Source organism: Borostomias antarcticus (genome assembly GCF_949987555.1).
Source record: "Borostomias antarcticus genome assembly, chromosome: 5".
Classification (NCBI taxonomy): Eukaryota; Metazoa; Chordata; class Actinopteri; order Stomiiformes; family Stomiidae; genus Borostomias; species Borostomias antarcticus.
Window position 1 is genome coordinate 8,141,610 of NC_140238.1, and position 27,961 is coordinate 8,169,570.

Sequence of the window (27,961 nt, forward strand, 5' to 3'; positions counted from 1 at the left end):
GCGGCAGGGCATGGTCAGGATGGGGCCCGACGTGCCCTTACTCAATGAATACAAGCAGGAGTTCTTCTGGAAGCGCTTCCCTCAGACAGTGTTGGGGGGTCCCCGCTTCAAGTTGGGCTACTGTGCCCCGCCGTATGTCTACGTCAACCAGGCCGTCCTGTTCCTGACGCCATGGCTGTTCGGTGGCATCGGGACCCTGCTGTGCCAGCTGCAGCTCCTCGCAGAGCTCCACGCCGCCTTGCTCTCCGGTGCGCTGATGCTGGTGGCGGCGGTGGGCGTCCAAGCCCTGGCGCTGTACGCCGCGCGGCGGACCGGCGCGGTGGAGAGGCTGGGAGCGTCCAACATCCTGGCTGATGAGGAGGAGGTGGAGTTCACTCACTGCGTGGGCCCGGAGACCGTCAGGTTCATCGCCCCCGGGAAGAGGTTCGGGCTGAACGTGGTGCTCCACACGGTGCTGGCCGGGGCGCTGTGCGGCTTCGGGACGTGGTACGTGCTCCTGGGCAGGCTGACGGCCCTCTACGACAGCGTGGGCGCGGCGCTGGTGGTGTTCGTCCTGAGCTGGGTGACCCTGTGCATAGCGGAGTACTCCCTCGTCGTCAACACGGCCGCAGAGACGGCCACGTTCCAGGCGCAGGACATCTACGAGATCACGCCGCTCACCCGGCCCCTCTACATCCTAACCTTCATCGCTGTGGACCTGGCTGACAGGTAAGAGACTAGTCTCTCAACGCCAGGCGCATGAGAGTTCTTACGCTGATACGCTCACTACGTAAGATACGCTAACTACGTTACTGCATGCTACGGATATGATTCTATGATCCTGGGACACTTCATGCTAAAAACTTTTATTTATTTTTTTTTTATCCTGGCAAGTGACTGGCAATCAGTAACGGCTTTTGCGATCAGGCGCTCCCGTCCCTTTTTCAAACCATTCTCATTGCTGCTACGACCTGTCACTCTCTCAGTTTTGACCCCTAGACCCGCCTTCAGAAAACAAGTTGGGTTGGCGATGTGATTTTATTATGTAGCATGTGGAGCGCAGTGATTCAACATAATATCAGAGATTCAACATAATATTAGAGTCTGTAGAGATACTAGTAAGAGACAGCCATGTGAAGGACCTGAAAACCTCCTATGCCTTTACCCATCCATGCAGGTTTGTAGGTCCAGTACCTGAACTCCAGCTAACCAGTCAGGTGCTCCATGTGCTGTTCCTGCTGTTACCTCTGCTGTGGGCCCTGGGTGTGCTGTCCCCCCTGGACGCCCTCCTCCTGTGGGGGATGGAACAGGCCCTGGTGTTCGGTCTGGGCGGCTCTCCCATGTCTAGTAACCTCAGGTGAAGTTCTTCTCAATCCAAAGTGTCCTACTGCTTTACTGCATCCCTTTTATATTCTTAAAGGAGTAGTTTTGTATTTAGCATCCTAAGCCCTGTTATAGGTTGTTTTACGATCAGATACAACAAACATTTTGACAGACTGTGCACTCTTGAGACCTGCCCTCATGCTCATGTCAAGTACACAATGGATCTCTATTTTATGGTTAGGTGAGATTTAGCTGTGTCATGAGCAATAAGCACTAATTGTGCTAACTAATCTTAAGAGTGCACAGTCTGTCAAAATGTTGATATGGACCGTTTATATGATCATAAATAAACGTATAACATGGTTTATAATGCTAAATATCAAACTACTCCTTTAACCTCTTCAGCGATCATTGTATTAGTGTGTTGTGTTCTTTACGTGAACTGCCCATGCCATCAACTGCTTGCTCCTGGGGCCTCATTTATAAAACCTTGCTCAGGATTCGCGTACTAAGGGTTGCGGACATCCGCAAGTTCCAAAAGGTACGCACAACAATTTTCTGATTTATAACGAAGTGCACACGCACATCCCACACCGGTTCCCCATTATAAATCTCAATCAACTCTAAACTTGGTGCACGTGAGCGCGCATTTTGTCCCACCCTCTTAACGCCCATAAATGCCTATAAATGGCCAGTGAAACGCTTCCAATTCACAGAAATCGATACAGCCCAAATCTAACATGATGGCAAACGTGGCAGAAAAGAAGCGGAAGCGGCTCATGAGCCACTCGTCGTCATTGGCCAGTAGGTCTCGCCGGTCCCTGAAGACTCGCTCTCCAAATTCCTTCATCCACATCATCCAAAAGCAGTACATATAAAGCAGCAATTGTGCGTCATTATGCATTGGAATAGCATGCCTTTTTATACCCAGCCATGGACATGATTATATGGAACAGGTGCGATTGTCATTGAAAATATATGAACCATGCACGCGATTGATTGATTTAATTTCTGGGTATAGGAGACGATGGATCCGGGGGATGACAGGTAGAGGCGAGGGCACTTGTTTCCGACAATGCTGGATGTCAGCTGATGACACATAACATCTAAGACAATTAACAGCACTCTTATCTGCCTGACTGTGGCATCAAACACGGGATCAGTTTAGCCTTTTTCATTTATCAAATACGCATGGCAATTTCTAAATAGCCTAAATAGCTTATAATAATGGGCGCCCTATGAATGTGGATTCCTCAGTCAAACAATGAGGCAATGAAACACCACCAACAAACACAGCCTATTTCAGTGTAACACAGCTTACAGTGAATCATATTATCCTTACAATATATTAGCCTACACATTGCCTGAGTAAATATGTCATGCACAACAGTGCACACTTAGAGTTTTCTTGTTGCGGAAGGCTAGGCTGCATGTTGGTACTGTCATTTTCCCTGCAGTGAGAGGGCCTTCTCTACGACTAGAGTGATTGTTGCTCTACCAAAATTGTGATTCACATAGCAGTGTAAATATGAAGGCGTTCACAACAGTATTTGAATTATAGTGATTGCTTTGAGCACATAGCCTACGCTGTCCACATGATTATTTAGGACAATAAATAAATAAAGGAATAATTTATGAGAATAAATAAATACAATAATTATTTATCAGAATAAATAAATGAATCAATTGCTTGGCGATGACAGATCCAGTTGATTATGATTCCCAGTCGGACTGTGCAACATATTTGAGGGGTTATTTTGCAATATCGGATATATTTATTGTTCACAATGGTGTCAATTTCAAAGCGTTTCTCGGGTTTCACCTTTCTGCCATTAGGATCGCAGTTTCTCATTTCGCCAGAAATGTTCGTTTGCATGGGTCAGAGTGTGCTTGGAGGTGAGCACATTCTCCGCCATTCTCCCGTCAAGTTTGTTTTTTATTAATCCCAAAGTTTGCTCAGGAGTGGCGTACGCATTCTTTTGTGCGTACGCAAGCTTTATAAATGAGGCCGCTGGCCTTTACAAGCTCCTGACTCTGTGTGGTGTGTGTTCCGCAGGCTGCTGGTCATGTTCGCTGTGTCTGTGCTTGTAGCCGTCTGTACGTTCTTCATCCCGTCCACCCTGGGCGTCGTCCTCTTCACTGTTGCCATGGGGTTTCTGCTGAGTCTGGACTTCAGCCAGCTGGGGACCCTCTGCAGAGGGCCCAGGGCGGTCCGCGGTGAAGGTGGATGGCGTAGGGGGCCGTCACCTGCCCCTCCCCAGTCCTCCTTCGGATGGCGGCTAGGGCCGAAGGAGCTGCTGCTCTACCTGGGCATGCTGCTGGCAGCCTTGGTCGAGGCCGGGCTCCTACATCACTTCCTGGGTCCAGCCCAGTTCCAGAACCAGACCCAGGCGATCCAGACCCAGAGCCATGGTGCGGTCAGGGCCCCTCAAGTTGCCGTCAGCTACCTTATCATCGTCCTCTTCATCCTGTGCTGGGCTCTCGGAGAGATCCAGGGGGCCTACGTCTGCGGAGGGGTGTTCCTCAACCCCCTGTACCCCCGAGGCATGGCCAACCTGCAGGTGTTCAAGCAGCAGAGCAGAGGACTGCATGTGGCTGGGGCCATCAGGAGAGTGCTGCTCAATCTAGGTGAGCTTGTCTTTGTCAGTTTGGGCTTCTTTTTTTTTAATCAACATATTTTCCTGGGCGCTTTCGTTATGCAAAAATATTGTAACACATCCTTGCATGTTATTACATAGATTTCAAATGCAAGCGTTGAATGCCTCAGTCGCTAATCCTAGTGATGTCAAACTCGCAGTGTCTCCTTTTGCGATGATCGCTTTCCTGGCGATGGACAGCACTCTGCAGTGGCTCCATACGGCTTCCCTCAGCGTGGGATTCACCCGGGCCTTCAGATTGGTACACATGCATTCTTATCAGTAGAATATCAGTACTGTGAACTACCCTTTACTGAACCATAGGGCTGGGTTAAAAAAATCGATTAATCGATTCTGAATCAAATGATTCAGAATCGATTAATGAATCCCAAAATCGATCTTTTATTTAATGAATGAATGAATAAATGAAGGAATGAATAGTTCATTCATTCATTCAATGATTCATTCATTCATTCATTTTTGGAAATCAGTATCGATACCCAACCATAGTAGGCCTGTTGATGTGTTGCATAACTTAGCAGTCATGTAATTAAGGTTACAGCTAAAAAAAACAAACAGGTTTTAGTAACACTAACCGAATCGATATCGAATCGTAATCGATTCTGAACCATGTGAATCGGAATCGAATCGATTCTTGAAATTCGAATCGATACCCATCCCTACTGAACCATCCGTGAGCTCACAATCATATGAGCTCAAACATCCACGTGTCGTAATGTCACGTAGCAAATATTTACATAGAAAGAATGGTGTTCTGTAGCAGGCGGAGGAGGAGACGGGACAGAGCGCAATCATCGGCTGAAGTGGGAGCGTAACTGTTGATGTCAGTCTGGTGCCTCCTCTGTTGTGCAAGGTGTGGCAGAGCTCGGAGGACGCCCTGCTCCAGATGGTGGTGGTGGTCTCGGTGCAGCTGGCCGCTGGGGACAGCAGGCTGCCGGGCTGGGACAGCCTGGGCACCGGCGTCCAGCTCCTTCTGGTAACGGCGCTTTTCGGACGCGACAAAGTTAAAACAGTTGAGAAACGCAACGCAAGGCCTTACGCCCCTTCCCCCCCTCTCTCTGTTTCTTACACGTCCAGTTGGGGCTGCTGAGTGACCGGCTGGTCCAGTTTTTAGCCAAGCTCAAGTTCAGCCTGACCGTGCTGGTGACGTCCTGGACGGAGAAGAAGCAGCGGCGCCAGTCGGCCGGCGCCCTCCTGGCGCTGAACGCATCGTTGTGCCCGCTGCTTCTCTCCGTGGTGGTCCTGTCGGCCGTGCTGTCCGCTCCGCTGCTGCCCCTCTTCACCCTGCCCATCTTCCTGGTGGGCTTCCCTAGGCCCCAGCGGAGCTGGCCGGGGCCGGTGGGCACGGCCTGCCCCTGTCCAGACTCCATCTACTACCAGCAGATGAGAGGAAGCCTGACCGGCGCTCTGAGGGGCGCCTTCGCCAGGGGATCTCTGGGTTAGTCGTCCTCTCCCGCTCTCTCTCTTTCTCATACACACACACACGCGCACTACACACACACACATACACACACTCTACTATTTCTGCATCCTATCACTTTCAAGGGTGTTAGTAAGGTGAATATTAAATAGCTGATATTATATTCAAGTCTGGTATAGAATTCATTTAATGGTAACTTTAACTTGTAACTTGGTACCGGTTTTATATTTGATCACTTACGCACATATTATATTATTATATTATAATTATGTCCCTCAGGTATCTGTATTCATCTCAGAACCGGTCTTTATAGAGAAACACACACCAAATCACAATAGCTGCGAACATGTATGTGCATGTAAATGTTTGTGGACATTTTTGTGGACCAACTGACCAGCCGACCAACCAACAGGGCGAGTTATAGAGCTGCTATTCACAGCTAAGAATGGTAATGCTCATTTTCATTGCCCTGACAAAAGGCACAGGCCTTGGATTGCATGAGATTTAGACTAGGTGTCAGTTCTAAGGAAGCTACGCTCTTCACAGCTGACAGTAGTAAGAACACTTGAGGTGTTAATAGAGCTTTCACGCTCCTCAAGGTTGGCTTCATTCTCCCAGTGCATGTTGACTCAGAAGCAGAGCGACACCGCGAACTTCCAGATGGGTCGAGCAGAGAGCGGATGCAGATGAAAGCAGAGGGCGTTGGGGGGGCCTCTTGTGGAGTCCCTTACTGAAGCCGCCGGCAGCGATGCAAGCTTGCACAATCCAGTTGTGCTTCCTGTGAAGTGACCCGAACGCAGCTGCTCTGATCTGTATTCATTACTTCCCAATGTTTCCACACCATTGACCTTGGAATACTCTTAAGCCAACTGGGCTGCTTCATAGTGTTTTTGTACAATGCTCTATTCGGTGTCAAGGAAGGGATGGGAGGGGGGGCACGAGAAAACAAAGCAAGTACAAGCTGAATTATTTATGGACTGATGGCTCAAAACAAAAGGGAAAAAATGCCGTAGTGATGTCATCACTGACTCAATCTTATTGTTTTCCTGGCTAGCCCGGGGGAGCCTGGGGTATGATGTATAATTCAAGCCCAGCGCTTGTTGTGTCTTCTGAGACTCACACGGTCTAAAGAGCGGGTTTGTTGTAGCGCTCTTTTATTTTTTTTCTTCTTCCTGTGCCCCCTCTGTGACATTGGAGGCTGTGCATCAGTGAGCAGGAGCGCACAGCCTGTCCCTTCCCATCGCAAGGCGGCGTCTGCGACCATTCCGAGACGCCGCAGTGGGACGTGACATTATCCCTGAGCGACGCGGAGACCGGTCGGACATTAAATTAAACGAAAGCTACCGTTGCGCCGCCACTTCACCCCATTTCACCGAGCCCGTCTCCATTCCATCACCCCAAACGTAGACGTCCCCTTGTAGAAATTCCCCCAATTCCGCGAATCGATCTTTTGAGATGGGAAGTCGAGGCAGAGCAGGAATTCAGTGTTTAGATCTTTGTTCAGTCAGCCGGTTTAAACTGTATCATGACCTTCCTGTGCAGCTGAAGTGGTGAGCGTCACCCTGCAGCCCATCCGGAAGTTATCCGCAGAGTCAGTGGAGAGACAGACTCGCTGCTGATGCAAGATGAAAGGCTTGTGTGACCAGGGGGCACTTACTTATGTACAGGCTGTATGCAATCCTCACTTCTCATCTCATTTACCCAGACCACAACGTCTCTCTGACTGCATGTCCTGTGATAATACATAAGATTATTTACCTCCGCCCCAGCGATGGCACAGGGTGAGAGGTAATGTTTTCGGTGCCGTGTGTTGGTTCGACTCTCCGTTTGTTCGTCCGTTTATGCCAAAACTACCTGACTGATTTTCATGAAACTTGGTGGAGGGGTGTAGCATGGATCAACTTAGAACCTCCATTCACCTCCATTCATTTTTTGGACTTGGGCTCAGGAGTGAAAAATTCCCCCCGTTCATTGTCAATGGAGGGAATTTTAACAGCCATATCTCGACATGGGAAGGTCACAGAGACACAGGGTTTGGACTGGCTATCGACCTAACGAATGCAGCGATACCAAACATGTCCTGCTCGCACGCACATGCACGTGCACAGAGCCACGAAATGCATTCATGGGCAGAGGTCTGTGCTCTCTGAGCACCATGTCTACTGTACATCAGGCACCATTCAAAGGTTACAACAATAATCTGCTGTGAACGGCTACAGTTTGAGGCAGACATCATGGAACGGCCTCGTAACAGAAACCTGTCTGTCTGTCTGTCTGTCTGTCTGTCTGTCTGTCTTCCTCCTGTCTTCTACAGGCTCTCTGTCACCTGGCTCTCACTTCCTTGGTCGCTTCCAAGACCGCGTGGTGTGGATCGTGATCCTGGAGAGAGGATATGGCTACTGCACTGTCAACATCAAGGTAAAGTATCGGTCTGTATCATTCCATGCGTATGGATGCTCCGGTCTGGTTAAGTGCGTGGTCTGATGCGTCGCTAGCGTCACTGGTGGTTTGTTTCAGGGTCTGGAGCTGCAGGAGACCTCCTGCCACACGGTGGAGGCGAGGCGGGTGGACGAAGTGTTCGAGGGGGCGTTCGAGCGCCCCGAGCGCCTGGGTTTCGGCCGGGGGCTCAACCTCCACTGGGGCAACGCCCTCACCCCGTGCGCCGTCTTGCCGGTGCGCGTCTACTCCGACGCCCGCAACGTGCTCACGGGCATCATCGACTCGCACGACAACCTGAGGAAGCTCCAAGGCGACTTCCTGAAGGCGCTGGTGTGGCTGCTGCTCAGGCACTGTGTCCAGCGGAGGCGGGGCTTCCCCCGGAGCGCCGAGGAGGGGCCGGGAGGCGGCGCCGGCGGCAGGAAGTCCCAGTCCTCCCAGCTAGCCCAGTCGACCTGCGCCCAGCCTGCCGAGGCTGCCGTGATGGAGTCAAACGTCTCCTCTCTCAAGTTCAGGCGGGACAGCTCCAGTCTGACGTCCTTCGGCGATTGGTCAGACGAGGACGACCTGTTCGGGCCTCCGCCGGCCAGGCGGACGGTGGCGCTGGTGAGTACGGTGGCCCAGCCGGGACACACGGCGCTGCAGACGGCCCCCTCCCTGCCGGGCTCCGTGGAGATGGACAGCCTGTTTGAGAACATGGCCCTGTCTGCTCTGCAGCCCCTGCAGCCCCTGGGCTTGGGCCTGGGCCTCCCGGCCGTGGACAAGGGCCGGAACCCGGAGGCCCTCCTCGCCGAGAGCCCCGCCGGCGCCGTCCCGCGTTTGCACTTCAGCTGCGCCCAGTCCGAGCTGTTCAGCTTGCCCACCGGGTGGAGGACAGCCCCCCTGCCGCCCTCCCGGCTCCAGCAGCTCAGGCCCCTGTTCCCCGAGGACTGGTTCCGCTTTGCGCTGGGACGCTTCGGGCCGTCCGTCCAGGGCGAGGCCTCCGACGACGCGACCAAGGCGCTGAAGGAGGACGAGGCGCTGAGGGAGCTCCACGCCCAGGTGGCCTTGTCCTGCCTCGTCTCCCTGGGGGCGGAGGGCGCCTTCACCAGCCCCAGCTACGTCTACCGGCTCTACTGTGGAGACATGCCCTGGACCGAAGGGCTGGGCTGGCTCTCCACCAGCAAAGAACTTTACCAGCTCGCACTTAAGGCTTTCAGGTAAAGAGAGCTACTGGAGGTTATATTAGAGATGATGTAGACTCATTAAAAAAATTATATTCCATCTCATACACTTAGGCTGCGTTCTGAATCACATACTTTTTATTTCCAGTATGTACAACAGCTGCCCCTAGAGAAACGGAATTTGCACGCAGTACGCATACAGTTGGGACATACTACTTTGTCATAACATTGCGTCTTGAAATTTGCCTACATCCGTCGCAGTCCATAAAGCGACATTCGTCCACAGCTGTCGTGACTCACACACATGACATCATTTCCGCTGCGCACAGGATTGTGGGTCAGAATAGCCAAACAAGTCTGCTGGCTTGCATACTGCAAAATACGACCGGATGTAGTACATCCTGGTATTTTTGCCATACTGCATGAGGCATACTATGTATTGGGACATACTACATCCTCTTGTGGCATACTATATAGTATGGAAGTATGTGATTCGGAATGCAGCCTTAACCTCACATGCAACATTTTGATCTGAGCCATTGTATGTGATCATAAGTAACCTTAAAACAGGGCTAAACATGCATTTTCCCTTTACTACTCCTTTAACCTTTGCTGCACAATCACATCTCCTTACACACTGCCTGATAGGAATTGAAGATCATCATGATTCAGTGCTTCATTGTCCTTCAAAACTCATGCCTGCAGGTTCAGTTTCAAGCTGCTGTTTGACCAGGCCAGCCTGGGGCCCATGGAGGGCCCGGAGGAGCTCTTCAGCACCCTGGAGGAGTACGAGAGGGACTGGTACATCGGCCTGGTGTCCGAGAGGGGCTGGCAGGACAGCGTCCTGCAGGAGAAAGCTTTTCTCTTTTCCTTAGGGCATGACCTCACCATGGTAACTAAACACCCACAACCAGACCTCTGTGTTTGTCTTATCACCCCAGTCACAGTTAGCTACCATGGTAACCAAACACACACACACACCTCAATCTCAGGGTTGACCTTTCACATACTCTAGGATAAAAAAGCTTGTCTTGTTTTAGTGTAGGGTTCCGTTTTAGGACAGTGGTGGTCATTGATGAATGCCAGTTAAAGTGTAACGTCAGTTAAAATTGCACACGGGAAAGGTGGAGTTGGATCTCTAAGTAGCCTCTGCTTGTGTTCATCTGTCCACAGGGCACTTACACGGGGCGCGTGCTGTCCCTGCAGGAGCAGCTGGTGCAGGTGGGCCGCCTGAACGGCGAGGGGGTGCGCGGACAGTGGGCCAACCTGTCCTGGGAGCTTCTGTACGCCACTAACGACGACGAGGAGCGCTACAGCATCCAAGCCCACCCCATCATGTTGCGGAACCTCACTGTCCAGGCGGCTGACCCGCCTCTGGGCTACCCCATCTACTCCTCTGCCCCCCTGCACCTCCCGTGCCTCTGACCCACAGCCCCTCTCCTCGCCCTCCAGCACCCCCGTGTACCCTAGGTCCCCAGCGCTGCCACCATTCGGCCCAGCCTGTCAGTGGTATCCTCATGAGACCGCCCTGACATCGCGAGCTCACATCCTGTTTCTCTCCGCAGATCAGCCTGGCCTTCCCCCCCATCTAGAAGGATTTCCAGAAATTACATTGTGACCCGACTAATTTTCCGACTGTTTTTCTTTTTGTGTGCAAAGGTTTTATTACGCTGATTGGTTGAAGGAGTTTGTCAAGACATGTACTCCCCCCCCCCTGAAATCATTCTAGATAGGGGGAAAGCCAGACTGATCTGTGGAGGGAATGTGAGCTCGCTCGAGATCAGGATGGTCTCACGCGGCTAGGTCAATGGGGGAATCACTCTGTTCTGTTGACATTGAGGCCACTTGTGTGACAGATCAACATGTTTTGGGGGCCACAGCACAATACTAATGCTAATGTCAACCGCTGTTCGTTCGTTATACCAGTTTTGTTGTATTGATGACCAAATCTGCGGCATTAGTTTGAACGTTGAAAAGTACATGACAAGGAGCACGTTTGCGTGATATTATTTTTTAATCATTCACACATTCTGGAACAGTCATATCTCTTGTACCACTGATTTCTGTATTCCTCCTGCAGTCAATGTGTGTTATTCGTTGTACATAAAATGTGATCAATAACAGTAACGGCCACATCCCTCTCCTAACACCCAGCAGCACAACACTCCCACTTCCATCATACTTCTGTTTTCTTTTCGGATGTGATACTTTGTTTTGTTTCCAGATGTTTTCCCACAGATGTAGATGTCCCAGAAGGCAATAAAAGGGACTAAGGTTTAGCTGTTTTATTAGGAAGTGTAAAATTCAAGAACGTCCCTTGGGTTTGTCTTTGCAGTATATTATGTAATGTGGTTAGTAAATATTTGCTATCCTTTGTTTACAGTTCACTTGTTTACAGTTGAAGACAGAGTCAAATGAATTTAATTTGCTATGGTCTCCTGTATATATTGTTAATTTTATATGTGTTACTGTATATACTTATAATAAAATGATTTGAAAAAAATGTACAGGGTCACCCCAACCTCTACAATACGTAAGCAGTAGTATTTAATTCAGTGCAGCAGGAAACAAATCCGTTTAAGAAAGCTTGAATGAGATGTAAGTGCTCCCATTTCTATTCTCTGCCCTCTGTCATGTGAAAGAAATGTCCTCTTTCAAGCTATAGTACCGTTTCCTTTCAACTGAGTATTTGGAATGCAACCAAAAAATGTTTCCTCTTCAAAGTGTGCATTTCAGTGGGCTTTGGTCTTGGGCGTTGTGAAGTAAGCAGAGTCTGCATCCTGGAAAAGAACACAATTGTGAGCTGCTGAATATAACAGCAAGTGTCCATACACAGCACTCAACAGTCTAGTAAAGTAATATTCTGTAGCTTATGATGCATTGCATTCATATGCTTTTGAAGAATCTCATGGTGTTTGTATTCCTACTACATCCACATGACCTTGTAGTCACATGTTTGGAGCCTTGTGATGTCACTGGACTTCCAATACAAGTCATTCGAGGAGCTCGGGCGACACTCCCAGTCCTGTGACAGTAACATATCTGGCCAGTTGAAACATGACCTTTCTGCGTGGCCCTCAGCTGTCACAGTCCAGCAGAGGCCAGCAGACCCACTGGTCAGTCGGTCAGTCAGTCACTGCCGCTGGGAAGCAGTCATGCTCACTGTCAGACCCTGGCGGCCCCCCTCTCTTTATCAATCCAAAGCAAGGTCAGTAACAGCTGAGCCCCCCAGCTGTCAAGAAACAGCCCTAAATAGTGTCTGCCACACTCTGCTTTACTCCAGTATTTTAAGGCTGATCACACAGCAGCCCCTGCCTTATGTCGGGAGAGGCAAGGTCGGCCTTAAAGAATGTGACAGCGAGGCTATGCATAGACAATGGACTTCCTCCATTCAAACTAGTCCAGGATCAGTGTCTGTGTCCAAGAAACTGATCTCATCATGCTGATACCTATTTTCAAAAAAAAAGGGACAGGTACCTAAAAGAAAATGTCCGCCCACAGTATTACGCTGTCCATTGTTTTATTCTCCCATCAAACATAACGTTTCGGCCAGCAAGGTACGACATTTCCTTTCTTTAATTTCATTCTTTTTTGGTCCAGCACCAGGTTTTGGGGGGGGATGTGCATATACATTGTCTTTTCTACAGGTACCTACCAAGCCAGCTTTGAAGTTCTGCACCCTCTTCCTACCCAGGACGTCGGTGATAAACCAGGCCCAGGTCGGAGTATACTGCCACACGTAGAAGAACAGCAGAAACGGCTGCTGGGCTATCCACAGCTCCTTAATGCCATTGGCCATGCCCGCCAGGATGAGACGCACACAGCGGCTGGTGGGCATCTTGTGTTGCTGGTCCCCGGCAACGGGCACATGCTTAGGTGAAGAAGGGACAAGAGACTGCATAAGACAGGGGCTGGACATACTAGCAGAGTACATGTAGACACTCACACAATGCGGGTGTATACCAAAGATAATTTAAGTCTCTATAAATTAAATTAGAGATAGAGATTATTGCACCTTTTCCACTTCTTCCGTAAAAGCGTTTTGGACGATCTGTGACTGTACAGGCCCCGGACACACTGTGCTAATGAGTATCCCTGGGTAGTCGGTCAGCTCTGTACGAAGAGAGTTGAAGAAGCCCTGTGGACAGCAGGGTCGGAATCACAAAAGGAGCACATGCGTAGCTCGGCATATAGCAGTAAAATGCCTGAATATCACTTGATGGACATCAACTGAAAATGGTATATTAGATTATGAGCACTGAAGAATTGCTTCCTAGTGGGTGCCTCTGAGACAGTGTACAAACAAGCAATAGGGGGCAGTTTCCTCTCACCTGCAGGGCATGTTTGCTGGCAGAGTACCCTGTTGAAAGGGGAGCCCCAACGATGCCAACCACACTGCTGATGGTCACAATGCTGCCAGTCCCTCTCTGTGTCATGTGAGGTAACACCTGCTTGGTAAGGGAGACTGTGCCCAGGAAGTTGAGCTCCATTAGGGCCTGGTACACGTCCACACTGGTCTCCAGGCACAGCGAGCGCTGGCTGCGCCCCCCATTATTAACCAGGATGTTAATCTGAATGAGCATGCAGGAGAGACCGTGGGAACTAAGCAAAGAGTTATGTACAGATACTTCTCTTATCTTTCAGACGAGTTAATTTAGATAGGCTTGAGAGATCACAAGAGTCATGAGGCTCACAAGGCTATTACATTTTTAATATTGTGCCATGTGACTTTAAATTAAACCATGCCAGACTTAGGCAACCCAATAAGAAAAACACACATTTCATGCTGAGTACGGGAGGATCACTTGCCTTTGGGATGAGGTAGTGTTATTTGTAGAATAGCCTACAATGTCTTTTTTATATCTTTTTTATATAAGTCATGACTTTGAAGTAAATGCTACAAAATGTCTGGAAACCTCTTCAACCTTGAGCACCTAATCAATTAGAAATGTCCAGAAAATGGAGCTCTCTAATATCCCACATACTGTAAGTATTCAAGTATTGTGGCCTTACATTGCCAAAGTGCTGGATAGCAGCTTTCATTTTGGCCTCATGGGAGGCTCTATCCAGCAAATCAAGTGGAAGAACAAGAATATCCTCATCTTGTAAGTTGGAGTGCTCTAAAGGAAAGACATGCCAAATAGTAAATAAAAAACATTACAAGTTTGCAAGAAACAAAAATTGACCCCTAAAAACTGTAGGAGACAGACACAGCCATGTACGGTCAAAAGTGGTGACTTTGTGGAATGTGTGCCTGTTTTGGAGGATAGAAGATAACCCCCTTTCTGTGGATGTACAGGCAATAAAATAGATAAGGAATGGTTGGGAGGGACTGATGATGCCACTTTGGGATTTTGGTTTATCTGTTTGTGTCTCTGGACCACACCTTGTAGTATTTTTTTGTTTCTGTTATCTGTAAGCTTACAATTAAAATTACCTATATGTGCATTGGTCTCTGGAATATTTATTCAAAGATTGTCTATAACCCATCAACCATCAACTAAAACCATCGACTCTTGAGGTCAAGAAAATGTCTTCAACAAAACAGAACTCACCCAAGCAGTGAAGTTTCACCCTGTTCAGCTCGTCAGAGCGGCGGGCAGAGAGGATCAAGCGAGAACCACATCCCGCCAGTTGGAAAGCCAGCTCCTCTCCAATGCCACTCGAGGCCCCAGTAATCCACACCACCAGCCCTTTCAGCCTGGTCTCTACAGAGATCAACAGATTATTCAGGGTCTTTGTGGGTCAATTGTCTGTGTGTCAACCTCTGACCATTTTGTCTCAAAAACAGACATAGACATATTTTTATTTATTTATTAATGCCTTGAGACTTGCTCACACAAGTGTCTTTTTCAGCTAGGGGAGCCCCGTTTACAGGAACACAAAAATGGAACCATGACAAAGTAGTCATAAAACAGAAATGACTGCTGTAGAAAGTCATGTGGAGGGCCATGTTCTATTTTACATGAATGCCACAAACAGTGTCCTAGAGTTTTTTTTATCCTTTATGATTTAAGCCTGTTTTGCTGACACACTAAGGGAGTGAAAGAAAGAAAAGCAAACTTTTGAAAGGGTCAGGGTCCACTATGCAAAGGGACCTACGTTTAACTGCCCTGTGGTGTTACTTGCATTTCTTTTTATTATGTTTATTTACTCCTAAAAGGCATAGGGCTATTCCAAATAAAATAAATCAATAATGTTCTCGACAGACAAATCATATTAATTTAATCATATTAATAAATTAAATTGTATGTAGCCTAATGCCCTTCAAGAAATTGACTCATTGAGTCAAGCTGAGTGTTTGTGTATTTGTCCAACCAGTGGACACCGTGCTCAATAGAAAGGGAAGGGACTGTGGAAGGGAAGGGACTGTGGAATAGAAAGGGAAGGGACTGTGGAATACTACCTGGTTTTCTCCCAAACAAGCTTGCCCAAAGTAAGGTAAAATCAGCATCCGCGAATATAAAGCGCACAAACTGTATCACCAAATACAATGATATGCCAACGAGCAGTGCGGAGGTCCAGCAAAAATCCATCTTTTACACAGGCTTTCTATTGCGCAAAATAGATACAAACACCTGTATAACGTCCCAACTAACACAGTAACAGAAAAGGTGATTTACAACGCAATGAATACAAAATCGCCTGGAGAGCTGTGTCTGGGGTGAGTTCAGACCCGACAAAACGTTGCAAAACGGTTATTGAGACGAAAACGGTGGTGCGTTAAACACCCTGTGTGTTACGCAAACGTTGCACCAATGGCAGCTGAGAAGTTAGGGCGGGATTTATTGATCAGTCTGTTGATTTGGTAACACATCTGACACACTCACCAAACCAGAGAAAACCTAGCCAACCTCAAAGCCCGTTGAACACCGTTTCACAGCGTTTTCAGGAAACATAGGCTATTGTTCAATCCGGAAACCGCTGCAAAACGTTTTGAGATTGAACTCACCCTGCCCGTGGTTTGAGTTTTGCATGACCCGGAAACACAACTATGCTAAAACTTCCGGCTAATAAATTAGTGGTATTATTATTATTATTGTTGTTGTTATTATTATTGTTATTATTATAATTATTATTATTATTGAGTTTATTAACAAAATCACAATAGCATGCCATGTATAAATATAGAATAATGGGACCAGAAAATATTAATTACAGAAATAGGTGGTTTCTCTGGTTTCACACAATCAAATCATCATCAAATCACTCTTTTTTGGGGGTTTAGATAATAATAATAACAGATAATAATAATAATAATAATAATAAAATACAATCATTATGAATTATAGAGGAAGGAGCAGATGAAGCTCGTTAGCATTAAAACAAATATTATTCTATTATATGATGTATAAACAATACATCATTATGATACTCATGAAATGCTACTTGTGAATATTTTCCTCAGTAAGATCCACTCTTATTTTTCAGGATATAGCATCTGCATCAGTCTGCCCGTTAGAGCCGTTATATTATACCTCCATGGTTAGAGCCCTCATAGGGATGATGTCATATTTTTAAGTACCCAACCTGCAACATCCGGGTCCTGTCCGAGGTCTGCTTGGCTCTAGTACTAGCCAGCTAGCTAGGTGAAGCTGTCAGGCTGTCAAACTGAAGCTGTCAACTGAAGGCTGGGGCTAAGCGTCTCGGCTTGGCGATATTTGGCCATAACAGCTCCGGCCTTATATTTCAGGGGACAAATATTCTTAATATTCTTAACGTCGCCAACGGAGATAAAGTAATGCATCCCTGGTTTATCCAGAACAGGGAGTTCCGCACTTTCACAGATTGTATGCACTGAGTCTGGGCGAGCTAGCTAGCTAACGTTACCCGCAAACTCCATCCAGATCGTCGGTGTTTCTTCTACCAGTCTCTTGTCACAGCTTCTGTCGCTGTTAACCACAACTACAAAACAGGTCTTTCGGATTTTGGTAAGTCGCGACGGGTTACACCTGTGAGGGTATCAACCTAAATATTACTATACGATCGCGTAGAAAGCCAACTAGTTAGCCGAGTTAGCTAGCTTGCTGCTAGCAGTGCACTGCTCCTAAGCGGGGGATAGGCCGTGGGGCACACAACGAGCAAGGCCCGGAATCGGGAGGTTCAAGGGCCAAGGCCCACAGCGACGCAGTGTGTTGGTTTATTTTGGTCGCCTACTTGTCACGAATGTAGCTAGCTTGTGAACATAGGTGGAAAATGCGTCATTTTTAATACCGCCATTCTTCATTTAACAAGTTAGCACTTGTTCTAACGTTAGCTAGTAGTAGCAGCAGCGGTATGAATTGGACAGACAGGTCAGTCAGTGTGAGTGGCTGCAGCTAGGCTAACTGTTAGCTGACGTTAGCTAACTTGCAACCTTACACACTTTAGTGCTAGCTGGCTAGCTTGCTCGACATGATCCAGTTCACAATATGGTGTCGATCAAATTAGATCTTAGCTCAGAACATAAATCAGGCAGCTACCTAGTTCACTAGATGTACGAATGACATTGCCATGTTTCAGTGTTTATACCCCGTAGGGTACAAAATGTCCAGATTAAGTGGGGTCCCGTTGGGATATTATTAGCTAGCCTTTTTTGTGAAATGTGTACGCGATGTTCTCTTTAGCTAGCTTACTGTCTCATACTATAGTCAATACCACTGAACAAGTAGCATGTTTAGAGTGTTTCATCAGTGAATGTCTCGGTGTTCCAAATGTGTATCCAACTTGCCTATTTTTAGACTAGAGTGGGGTGCATGGACTCGGCTCCAGTGGGTGCTAATCTTTTTTAGCCATAAAAGGATGGTAGCTGTGTCATCTGCCTTTTAACAATCCGTATTTCATAAATAACTAATGTGCATTACATTATCTTTGAGTGTATTAACAAAGCATACAGCCAATGTTCTATACAAACATGGTTCCTTGTACTTACTGTACTGCTCCTTGCCAGTATTAACGGCATGCATTATCATCCTTCATTTGTACTAACTCCTATAAATCTTTTCCGTTTGTTTGAATTTCTGTTTTGAAGGTGATAATGGGGGCGTTTTTGGACAAGCCAAAGATGGAGAAGCACAATGGTCACGGCGAGGGGAACAACCTGAGCTATGGCCTGAGCAGTATGCAGGGCTGGAGGGTGGAGATGGAGGACGCGCACACGTCTGTCATCGGCCTGCCCCATGGCCTGGACCCTTGGTCCTTCTTCGCCGTCTACGACGGGCACGCCGGCTCCCAGGTGGCCAAGTACTGCTGCGAGCACTTACTCGAGCACATCACCAGCAACCCGGACTTCCAGAGCGCCCTGGAGCCGGAGCCCAACGTAGAGAGCGTGAAAAACGGCATCCGCACGGGCTTCCTGCAGATCGACGAGCACATGCGCACCATCTCTGAGAAGAAGCACGGCGTGGACCGCAGCGGCTCCACGGCGGTCGGCGTGATGATCTCCCCCGGCCACATCTACTTCATCAACTGCGGAGACTCCAGGGGCCTGCTCAGCCGCGGCGGCGCCGTGCACTTCTTCACGCAGGACCACAAGCCCAGCAACCCGCTGGAGAAAGAGAGGATCCAGAACGCCGGCGGCTCCGTCATGATCCAGCGAGTTAACGGCTCCCTAGCCGTGTCCCGGGCCCTGGGAGACTTCGACTACAAGTGTGTGCACGGCAAGGGCCCCACAGAGCAGCTGGTGTCTCCGGAACCTGAGGTGTACGCCATCGAGAGATCAGAGGCAGAAGACGAGTTCATCGTCCTGGCTTGTGACGGCATCTGGGACGTCATGGCCAATGAGGAACTGTGTGACTTTGTCAGGTCCAGGCTAGAGGTGACCGACAACCTTGAAAGAGTCTGCAACGAAATTGTTGACACTTGCTTGTACAAGGTGAGGCCTGTAAATTCCACACAATCAAGTGTTGCATGGATAAGCATATAGACGTAGCTGTAGGAGTAACTAAGTGTCTTTGTGCGTATCAATATTACTCATGTCAAACACAGGCAAGTGTATAACACATTTTTTCTTTGTCTTTCTCTGAGCAGGGAAGTCGGGACAATATGAGTGTTGTGCTGATCTGCTTCCCGGGAGCCCCAAAGGTTTCTTCAGACTGTGTGAAAAGAGAGGCGGAGCTGGACAAATACCTGGAGAGCAGAGTAGAAGGTGACGCCAATGACCTGATGAATACCAAACCCGGCCGACACGAGAGCACATTGTGTGATGAACTGGAATATCTCATTGATCAACATTTTTAGCACAGACCCAACTGTCTTCGTGTAGCTGTACCATTCTCACAGGACGTGTGTGTTTCCTTCTTTTCCGACAGAGATCATAAAGAAGCAGGGAGATGAAGGAGCTCCAGATTTGGTCCATGTGATGCGTACATTAGCCTCAGAGAGCATCCCTAACCTTCCTCCTGGGGGAGAGCTGGCCAGCAAGTGAGAGAGCTGCTCTGATAAGATCCTAGTTCATCAATTACTGTATATTAATAATGTCATAGAGTAGATTTTCTCTGAATAGAATAGAAATTGATTGGCGGCAATGGCTTTATTATTTCAATCACATGATATTGGTTTCAAATATGAGATCAGTGATCGCTCGAAATCCTTTAATTTGTCTGATTCAGATACACAATTTATCACCCCCCAAAATTACCTTGCCTCATAAGATCCCTTGATCCCTGACCATTCACATTAACAAAAGCAAGCCAGGTTGCTTGGGTTGCCAGATTTGCATCAAAAACACCCCCCAGATTGATCCATCCCTATCGCAGTTAGATACCTCTTAGGGTATTTAAATGATTATCTGCAGTCGGAAACAGTAAAACATAATTGTAGCTTCGAGAATGACCGTAGATTTCATTTGAAGGCATTTGTTTGTCATTTTGAAATAATGTTCTTTAGATTTACCGTACATTTAAACTAAACTGTTTCTTGTTTGGCTCTAGACGAAGCGTCATTGAAGCGGTGTACAACAAACTGAACCCCTACCGAAGCGATGACGCAGTAAGTTCCTCCTCACAGCTGCTGTCCTAGCTTGTTTGTGTGTTTGTTGCCTCGTGTGTCTGTGCTTTTTTATCTGTGTTTGTGCATGTTATCTTTCATTTCTGTTTCCTAACATCGGTTCTTCACTTTATTATGCACATTCATACAATTACAATATTCCACTCCAGTTTTTTAATGCTCACGTTACTCATTGTCATACGTTGTAGCTTTTGTCATATTGAGGAGTCTTGAGATTCAGTCACATCAATGCATTCTCCTTAACGTTCCATCTAGGGGAACTACAGGAACTAAAGCCAGGACTTCTCAATGTGCCATTATTTTACTGAACAGCCAAATCATTCATAACTATTTAATTCATAAATTTGTCATTCCTGACACGAAAAACATACACCATTTCACAATTACAATTGATTTCTCATCCTTGGTTCATGGTTTTCTGTTTTTATGTTCATGTTTGAGCAGCAACATGTTACATGGGTTATACGATACTTAATAATTTCCATAGTTTAGGCTCTAAGACATTGGAATCCATGATAAATATAAATTCAGTTTGTACTGCATTCTAAAGAATCCAAGGGTATGGATGTATTAAGAATTGTAATGACAATTGAACAGTAGGAAACATCAAGGATTGTACAATTGAGTATACGCTTCAAGAAAATGCTATTAATAAGTGGGATCTCAATATCAATTCCTGGAAAGCTGATTTTACCATTCAGTATGTCTGCTAGATTGTTTAAGAGTTTACATGTATTCCTGTTCAAACTGTTGAGTTGATTCACAGTTCAGCTCCTTAAAAGTTGTGCATGTCCAGGAGTTGACATTGAGACCCCCTTGATGTCGATCCGGAGTCTGAAGGGTTTTTTCCTTCCTTTCCTCTTTTGTCAAGGACTCAGCGTCCACAGATGACATGTGGTAACACAGCCCCTTACCACTAACACAGCACAGAGTTTACAAACCACCCGCCACCCTCTCCAGACCACACCACAGCAGTCTGTCTTTCCAGACCACACCACAGCAGTCTGTCTGTCCAGACCACACCACAGCAGTCTGTCTGTCCAGACCACACCACAGCAGTCTGTCTGTCCAGACCACACCACAGCAGTCTGTCTGTCCAGACCACACCACAGCAGCTCACCTCAGCAGTCTGTCTCTCCAGCACTCTGAGTTCAATTTTTTAAGAAGGGAATATGATGGGAGGAGGAGGACGAGGAGGAGTACACACACACACATACACACACACATGCACACACACATACACACACATACACACATACATACACACACACATACATACACACACACACCTGGATATTGCAGCACCAGTCTGTTCTGGACTTCAAGATCCCCTCCATTTTGTCTCACCTTTATTTTCATCCAACCGCTTTAATCTAATCCACAACTAGCGACAACTAAATCAAACAGGTTGTCTTTTTATTTTTGATAATCAGCTTACAATTTTTTTTTTTTTTTGCTGTAATTAATTTGATTCACATTTCCTTCTGTGTGTTTGTATATTTCTGTTTTTGTGAAGTGCAATTGTCCTGTACAAACAGCCTGTATTTAATGCAGCTTGAATTTAAGTTAAAAAATGAAAGAAATGAAAAAGAGAACCTTTATGCACTATCTGCCTTTTTCCTGCTCTTCTGGAGTTCCAACAAATGTCTATTCAGTGAATATTACTGTTTGTCCTCCAGGCCACATGTCCTCCTGCTATTTCTCTTTTTTAGTGTGAGTCTTTGCTCCTTGAAGAAACGGGTAAATTGTATAGGTTCACAGCACAGTAAGCTCTCTAAATCAAACCATTTAAATCCTAATTAATTGTTGTCTTTCTTTGCTTTTCTATGTTCTGTTTTTCTTAGCTTTTATTTCTGTACATGGATTCCTGTGCACGCTTTAATAACTATTGCAAAGTGTGTCTCAGTCCTTTTGGGACCTAGGAGGCAAAGTATCCTTTTCATCTCCTGTAAGTAGATTGCAACAAAGCAGTTACCAGAAACGTTGTGCATGAAGAGAAAACTCACCAGACACCTGTTATTACTCGCTGTGTCTGTCTGCGTGTGCGCATTAGTACGTTGCTTGCAAGCGTGCGTGGGTGCTTGTGTGTATGTTTGCGCACACAAGTGTAGAGGTAGTTAGGTATGCGTGTGTGTGGCTCTGTAGCTTACGTCTGCTACGGTGGTGCAGAGGAGAGACCTACACGGGATGGAGATGAAGAGAAATGTACCCAAAGTATTTCTGTCACTCTCCATTCTGTCTTTGCAGATGGACAATAGAACCTCTCACTAGCCCTCACTCAGAGAACTCTGAATATCACCCTCTACAGTGGAAGAATAAGAGTTGACGTAATGCTATTTCAACTACACAATGTCATCTGCCATAACCACCTTGTGATGTCAGTGAAGACATAGTGGATCTGTCCATGCTGTACAGCGGTTAATGCTAGCTAGTCAGTCTTTACTAATCACACACGTGTTTGTGTCATGATTGTTAGATTTATACTATAGACAAAGGTCAATTGTCACAAATACCCATGATGGTTGCCATATAAAAGCATATTTCAGCTTTACGACCTCCCATGCCAAGTGACATTTTTCATGATTTAGTGCATTTTGTATATATACAGGACTGATTTGGTTACAGATAGGAGTTCAGATGACATCATCAACATGTTTCAGCTAATCTGATTTTGCAAGTGTGCAGTCTAAATACTGATTGTTAAAAATCAGTGATTACCAGTCTTGATGGCTGAACCTGGGATTTACTCTTCACTTTACAGGCGGTTCCTCCTTTTTAATTTTTGTTATTCAGTTATGAAAAAAAACAAGAACAAATCCACTAAATGCAATGAGCTCTCCTGGTTGATAGCACCTTTGATTCCTCTGGTGGTGTGACGCTCTCTCAGTGAAGAGTCCTCACCCACTGCCCCAGGAGCCAGAGCACAATACAGTTTGCTGCTATAGTGTATGATTCATTGATTGATAGGTTGATTTGCAGTTACTTTTTTCTCCCCCATCTTTTAAAGGATGACTAAATCTGTATTTAACGCCTAGATTTATTTCTTGAAGATGTTTTTTTAGATGTATTTTCTTCCATTGATTGTTAAAAGTGCATTGTTGCAAATTTATGTATGTATATATTTTTGACCTACATTTTCAAGGAATAAATAATGTTGCTTGAGTTAGATTTGCGGTGGGCAAGATACCTTTTGCTTGTTTTTTATGTTTAATCAATTACAGTTAAGCACTGTAGATATACACAGGTGTCCCTCTAATTTTCATGGGCTTTGCTCAAAGTTTGTCTTGTTTGTGTAACACACAGGGTAATATACTAAATATAAGATGCTTTCTTTAACCAACTGACAATCTAATGTTTTAACTTTTTCAACTGATTCTGTGTTATCTATGGAATTTGGCCCCGTGATACCAAGTGTTTATTACTGTTTCAGTGATCAGAGATGTATAAAATCAAATGTCAAACTCTCAGTACTGGCATTGAGTGCCCAGTTCTTTGCCTAAGCTACACCTCTATGGTATGGTTTAGCATCATGATCAATCATAAAATGTTCATGAAAAATTTAAATATTTTTTACAAAGTATAGAACACCTATTAGATGGACTCTTGAAGACTAGACGTTTTTGATGTTTGGCCGTGAGGGTGTGATGTGGACTGGGCTGATGTTTTGTGAATTTGTCATTCCAGACAATTGATGTATCTTTTAAAAGATATCCTCAAAGGAACATACTGTACTGTAATGAAGACTACAATACCCAATGATTAAACAGCTGCTTTGAAACTGGGCAGATAGATACACTTAAAATAGTAGCCAAGCATTAAAATGCTGTTACCCCTCCCCAGTCCCTTCCTACTTGTGTAAAGGGAAACCACAATTTCAAAACTTGGAGGCAGCAAAAACTCATCGTACACAACCCCTTCAGATTTTCTAGTGTGTTGGCTAGTTGGTAATCTTTCCTTGATAGTTTGTTCATCTGTTGTCCTCATAAGCTAAAGTATTTTTGTGACAGAAATACTAAGTGTATATTATTTTTTAATTTACCTACTTAATGAAGTAAATAAGGAACATCTGTCAGACTTCTCTGCTTCTTTCTGATATTTAAGACTGGAATAAACTTTATTTCTCATACTTTTTTTCTGTAGAAGCAGTACATTTCTATTCCAAATACATAGGTGTACCTGTATCTTTTTTGACACATTGCTTTTGTTTGGGAAGAAAGCTCACAATCATCGACCAACTACTTGCATAGTGATTGAAGTGTTCATGACATCTTTATGAACATTCCTGTGTAAGTTTCTTTAGAAACCTTTGTATGTTAGTCTGTAACCTAAAGGATTTTACATTAACATGCAATGCTTGAAATTTCGAGTAACTTCCCTTAGATAATTGAAGGTGCAGGTTATGGCAACAATATAATGCTGGTTTTGGATGTATTTGTGCTTGTCATACACATTTGACATGGCTAGATATATTAACATTCATTTCTGTTATATATTGAATTGAAACAAAACATATACAGTATAGCATATTTTGCCCACATTCATTAAGCTTGGATAAAAAGGGGGTTGACTAACTTGATTTTAGTAGTTGAAATGAGTTTCATGGTATTTGCAGTGGTGTGGCTATATGATTTCAGACTGTTCAAGGTGATCACCTGCTGACGCCCACAGCCCACAAAAGATGGCACATGGCTAGCCTCTAATGTCTTTTAATTTCCATAAAACTACAATACCTCATAAAGTTAATAGGAAACAAATCTGTTGAGTATTTAGTCATTGCTAGACGATTTAGAAAGCAGTAGCTCAAGCACCCATTCTCTGTATTGTCACGTCATTTAGAGCAGTCGTCAGATGTTTTGTTTCAATTCTGCCAGACAGAATCTATGCTCTTGTCAGACTGGTTTCTTTTTTACCTGAACAAACCCATGTTCATGTACAGTATTTGCCTGAAGTCAGCAACTTGGAAATACTGATACCTATTAAGTGACCACTGCAGATGCTAGCTCGTTTAAGTAACTAGGAAAACTATTGACCTTATCTCATACTAAAAGGTGCCCCTACAAACCTTGCTTGGTGTAGTTTCCTTTGTGTGATATTCCATTAGTTCAGATATCTAGAATTGCATCAAAGTTCAGGATTCTAGTGTGGTGTGTGAGAGATATTATGTGGAATTAAATGACCATGGTCATATGCACTGATCGTCTATATAATCACCTTTTGATTGACAAATGATTATGTTATGTAGAAAGAAAAAAAAGATATGAAGCTATTTACAGGGTTTCCTTTGCTTGCCTGGGACTGGTCCTGTGTATTGACACACAGAGATATACCCAGTTGAAGTAAAAGAGATATCGATATATGGAGATATCGCACCCTATTGTACAGAATGATGTACCTCAGTGGTGGCGTTCCTACGTGACCGCTGGCAGCGGTGGGTTTCATGTCCCGTCTGAGTGGAACCGGACCACACCCCATGTCGCTGACCTTTTCAGCTCATTAATAAGCTCACCGATTTGCCTTACCCAGTCTAACGCTACCCCCTAAAGTACTTTTTGGAACACTTGAAGGAGTACAGTAATGCTGATATTAGCAAAGACGAGATCAAAAGGTGTTTCCAGGCTAAGGTACTTACAGTGTCTACAAAGTGATACACTATGTTGGTAATCACATGGTACTTTTCAACCGTTTCTGGTTTGGATGCATTTTTTCCATGTTAAAACCTTGTTGAATCTTGAACGCTTCTTTTATTTCTCACTCCTGCGTATGATGTCATACTTTTAAACTAATGCAAGTGTTTAATAACAGCTGGTAACCCTGTAAAGCATTCGAAATGTGCGTACATACATTCATGTCTGCTATATTTATGAATACATTCAAGAATAGCTTTAGAGTGCTGTAGATATGTATCGTCAATGTTGATTCAACTGCTTCTCAGAGGCCTCTGTGATTGACTTTACAAAGTTCAATAACTGTATATTTTGTATTATGTTCTAGCTCCAAAGGACTATGGAAAAAAAAAGTTAAAAAAGCTTTGTTCACAGATCTAAAATGTACTATTTGTGTTGAGTCGATTGAACAAATAGCATTCCTTGCTTGTGAATTAATGCATTTGTCTCCTTTCTCTCACTTCCTACCCTCTTTTCCTTCCTTTCATTTTTTAGCTTTTGAAGTTTGAAATAAAATTTCTAGTTTGCAGAATGTATCACTAAATAAATGGGTTGTTACCTTGTACAGCTCCTCTCATTTCATCATCTCTACCGATCTGTCTGAGCACACTGACGGTGCCGGGCGAACATTTATCGTGTGTGAGATTAGTTACGATCCCTCACAAAAGGACTACATAACAGAACTGCAGATCTACAGTTCTAGCTGCGTGCGGCTGCTCTTGTGTAGGGTGCTGTCGGATAACACCCAGGTACAGCAGGCTACATCCTTCACATTCCTAATGCGTCCGCCTCGTATCTGGGCACACACTGGGCCGCGCTGAGGCGGTGAACCAGCCTTTGTGTGTCACTCATTCATGGAGAGTGGAGGAGTGGAGACTGAGCCATATAGGCCTAATTGAAGCGCTAGTGGCAGAGATCTTCATGGCGGGGTGTTAGAGGGAAGATGTATAGCAGGCATTTGCGGTGGAGTGGTGATATTTGGATAATGCAGGATTCTTACTACTGTTTCCACTGCAGCACTCAGGTGAATTGGAGCGATAACACGGACTGTACAGTGCTTTCCGTGTGTGCGAGGGAGAGAGAGATGTGATTACCAGATAGCCCCACTCCAGCTGCACTAATGCATGACCGTCGTGGCCTGCCTGGGTCTTTGTCCATGTGTGTCAGATGGTGGGTCTGTGAACGCATGCGAAGGGCTTGAGCTCAGGGGATAGGCCAGGCCAGTCCACGGCAACGGAGATTATGGAACCGTGGGAGGGATTACTCTAAAATGTCAACATAATGTCATGAGCTGTGTTAGAAGGTCAAACGTTCAAACGGTGCTCAGTGGCAAGCAGTTGTTAGATCGGGTATAATGTAGATTGTTGTGATTCCCCTGATGAAGTCTAGTTGATGGGCAGGAGCTTTTTCGTTAGCGTTACTGTTAACCCAGCAGATAATTGAAAAGTCTCCTGTAGCCTCACTTTAGTCTGCTCCATGAGGTGGGAGCACAGTTGAAAGTACACACTCTTAAGATTTTCAGTAAATCTACTAATTTAAATGGTTTGAAATGATGCTTATCTGTAGGCACAATAGCGAGAGCATTAGTCACACTCCTTGTATAGTCTTTTGATATCAAGCATTATTATTTGGGCAATATGTCATGTAAGTTTGACCAAAGGAATGACAAGGGTCCCGGTTAGTGGCAAACCTGCCAGTGGGGGGCAGTGTTACTGACTACTAACGCCAACCCACTCCTGTGTTGCTCATCACACAGTTACATGATTGGATTCCATACTGTGGCCTATACAGACCGCAACCAGGGCTAGAACGTACTTCCTGGATACACACACCCATACACACATCTTGTGTATTCTTAACCTGATAAGATGGCTTACTCATTAGATCTGAGGCTCATCTGCGCCTCCGTAATGAATCGCGCTGCCCCGATATTCCTCCACATCAAAAAAAAAGTGACCGCATCAGCAGCGGCCGTCATCATCAAATGGAGCTGGCCCGTCATCCGGCCCGCCATTGTTTAGCGCATGTCATGCTCTGTTTCTCATGGCGGAGACCCATCTGAGCTTGACTAATGCAGTCATGCAGACGCAGCAGAATGAGGTGGGGGCGCATGCATGCTCTACAGATGGCCCATACGCTGGAGTCACTGAGCTCCCTGCTTCCCCTCGTTCACCTTGGATTGCAAAGCAACCTTTTTTTCCAGGGTTTGCCTGGTAAACGAGAGGAATCTGAATGCAATCAGTTCAATTCAAGGAAGAGGGAATGTCTTGAAAGGATAAACATTCATGTTGGGCAGAGGAGAGTGTATCAGGGTCATGGCCCAAGCTCATTGAA

General features: G+C 45.8%; 3 protein-coding genes across 3 annotated transcripts; 2 read left to right on the top strand and 1 right to left on the bottom strand.

Moving 5' to 3' along the window:
* Positions 1-10,406, top strand: pcnx4 (pecanex 4). The gene is made up of 10 exons (XM_084437955.1): positions 1-708; positions 1,157-1,336; positions 3,359-3,930; positions 4,100-4,200; positions 4,813-4,935; positions 5,037-5,397; positions 7,694-7,797; positions 7,897-9,014; positions 9,684-9,870; positions 10,152-10,406. The coding sequence occupies exons 1-10, from the start codon at positions 11-13 to the stop codon at positions 10,401-10,403; spliced, it is 3,696 nt and encodes a 1,231-aa protein (XP_084294081.1). The 5' UTR covers positions 1-10; the 3' UTR covers positions 10,404-10,406.
* An 8-nt stretch (positions 10,407-10,414) lies between these two features.
* On the bottom strand, positions 10,415-15,623 carry dhrs7 (dehydrogenase/reductase (SDR family) member 7). Its single transcript, XM_084437963.1, has 7 exons — positions 15,385-15,623; positions 14,534-14,686; positions 13,992-14,098; positions 13,310-13,549; positions 12,994-13,116; positions 12,634-12,849; positions 10,415-11,758 (listed from the first exon to the last, which is right to left on the bottom strand). Exons 1-7 carry the CDS (start codon positions 15,512-15,514, stop codon positions 11,711-11,713), a joined length of 1,017 nt encoding a protein of 338 aa, XP_084294089.1. The 5' UTR covers positions 15,515-15,623; the 3' UTR covers positions 10,415-11,710.
* Positions 15,624-16,596: 973 nt separating this feature from the next.
* Positions 16,597-26,161, top strand: ppm1aa (protein phosphatase, Mg2+/Mn2+ dependent, 1Aa). Its single transcript, XM_084437962.1, has 6 exons — positions 16,597-16,909; positions 17,989-18,831; positions 18,987-19,104; positions 19,268-19,379; positions 19,889-19,946; positions 20,836-26,161. The coding sequence occupies exons 2-6, from the start codon at positions 17,995-17,997 to the stop codon at positions 20,863-20,865; spliced, it is 1,155 nt and encodes a 384-aa protein (XP_084294088.1). The 5' UTR covers positions 16,597-16,909; positions 17,989-17,994; the 3' UTR covers positions 20,866-26,161.
* Positions 26,162-27,961: the final 1,800 nt, after the last annotated feature.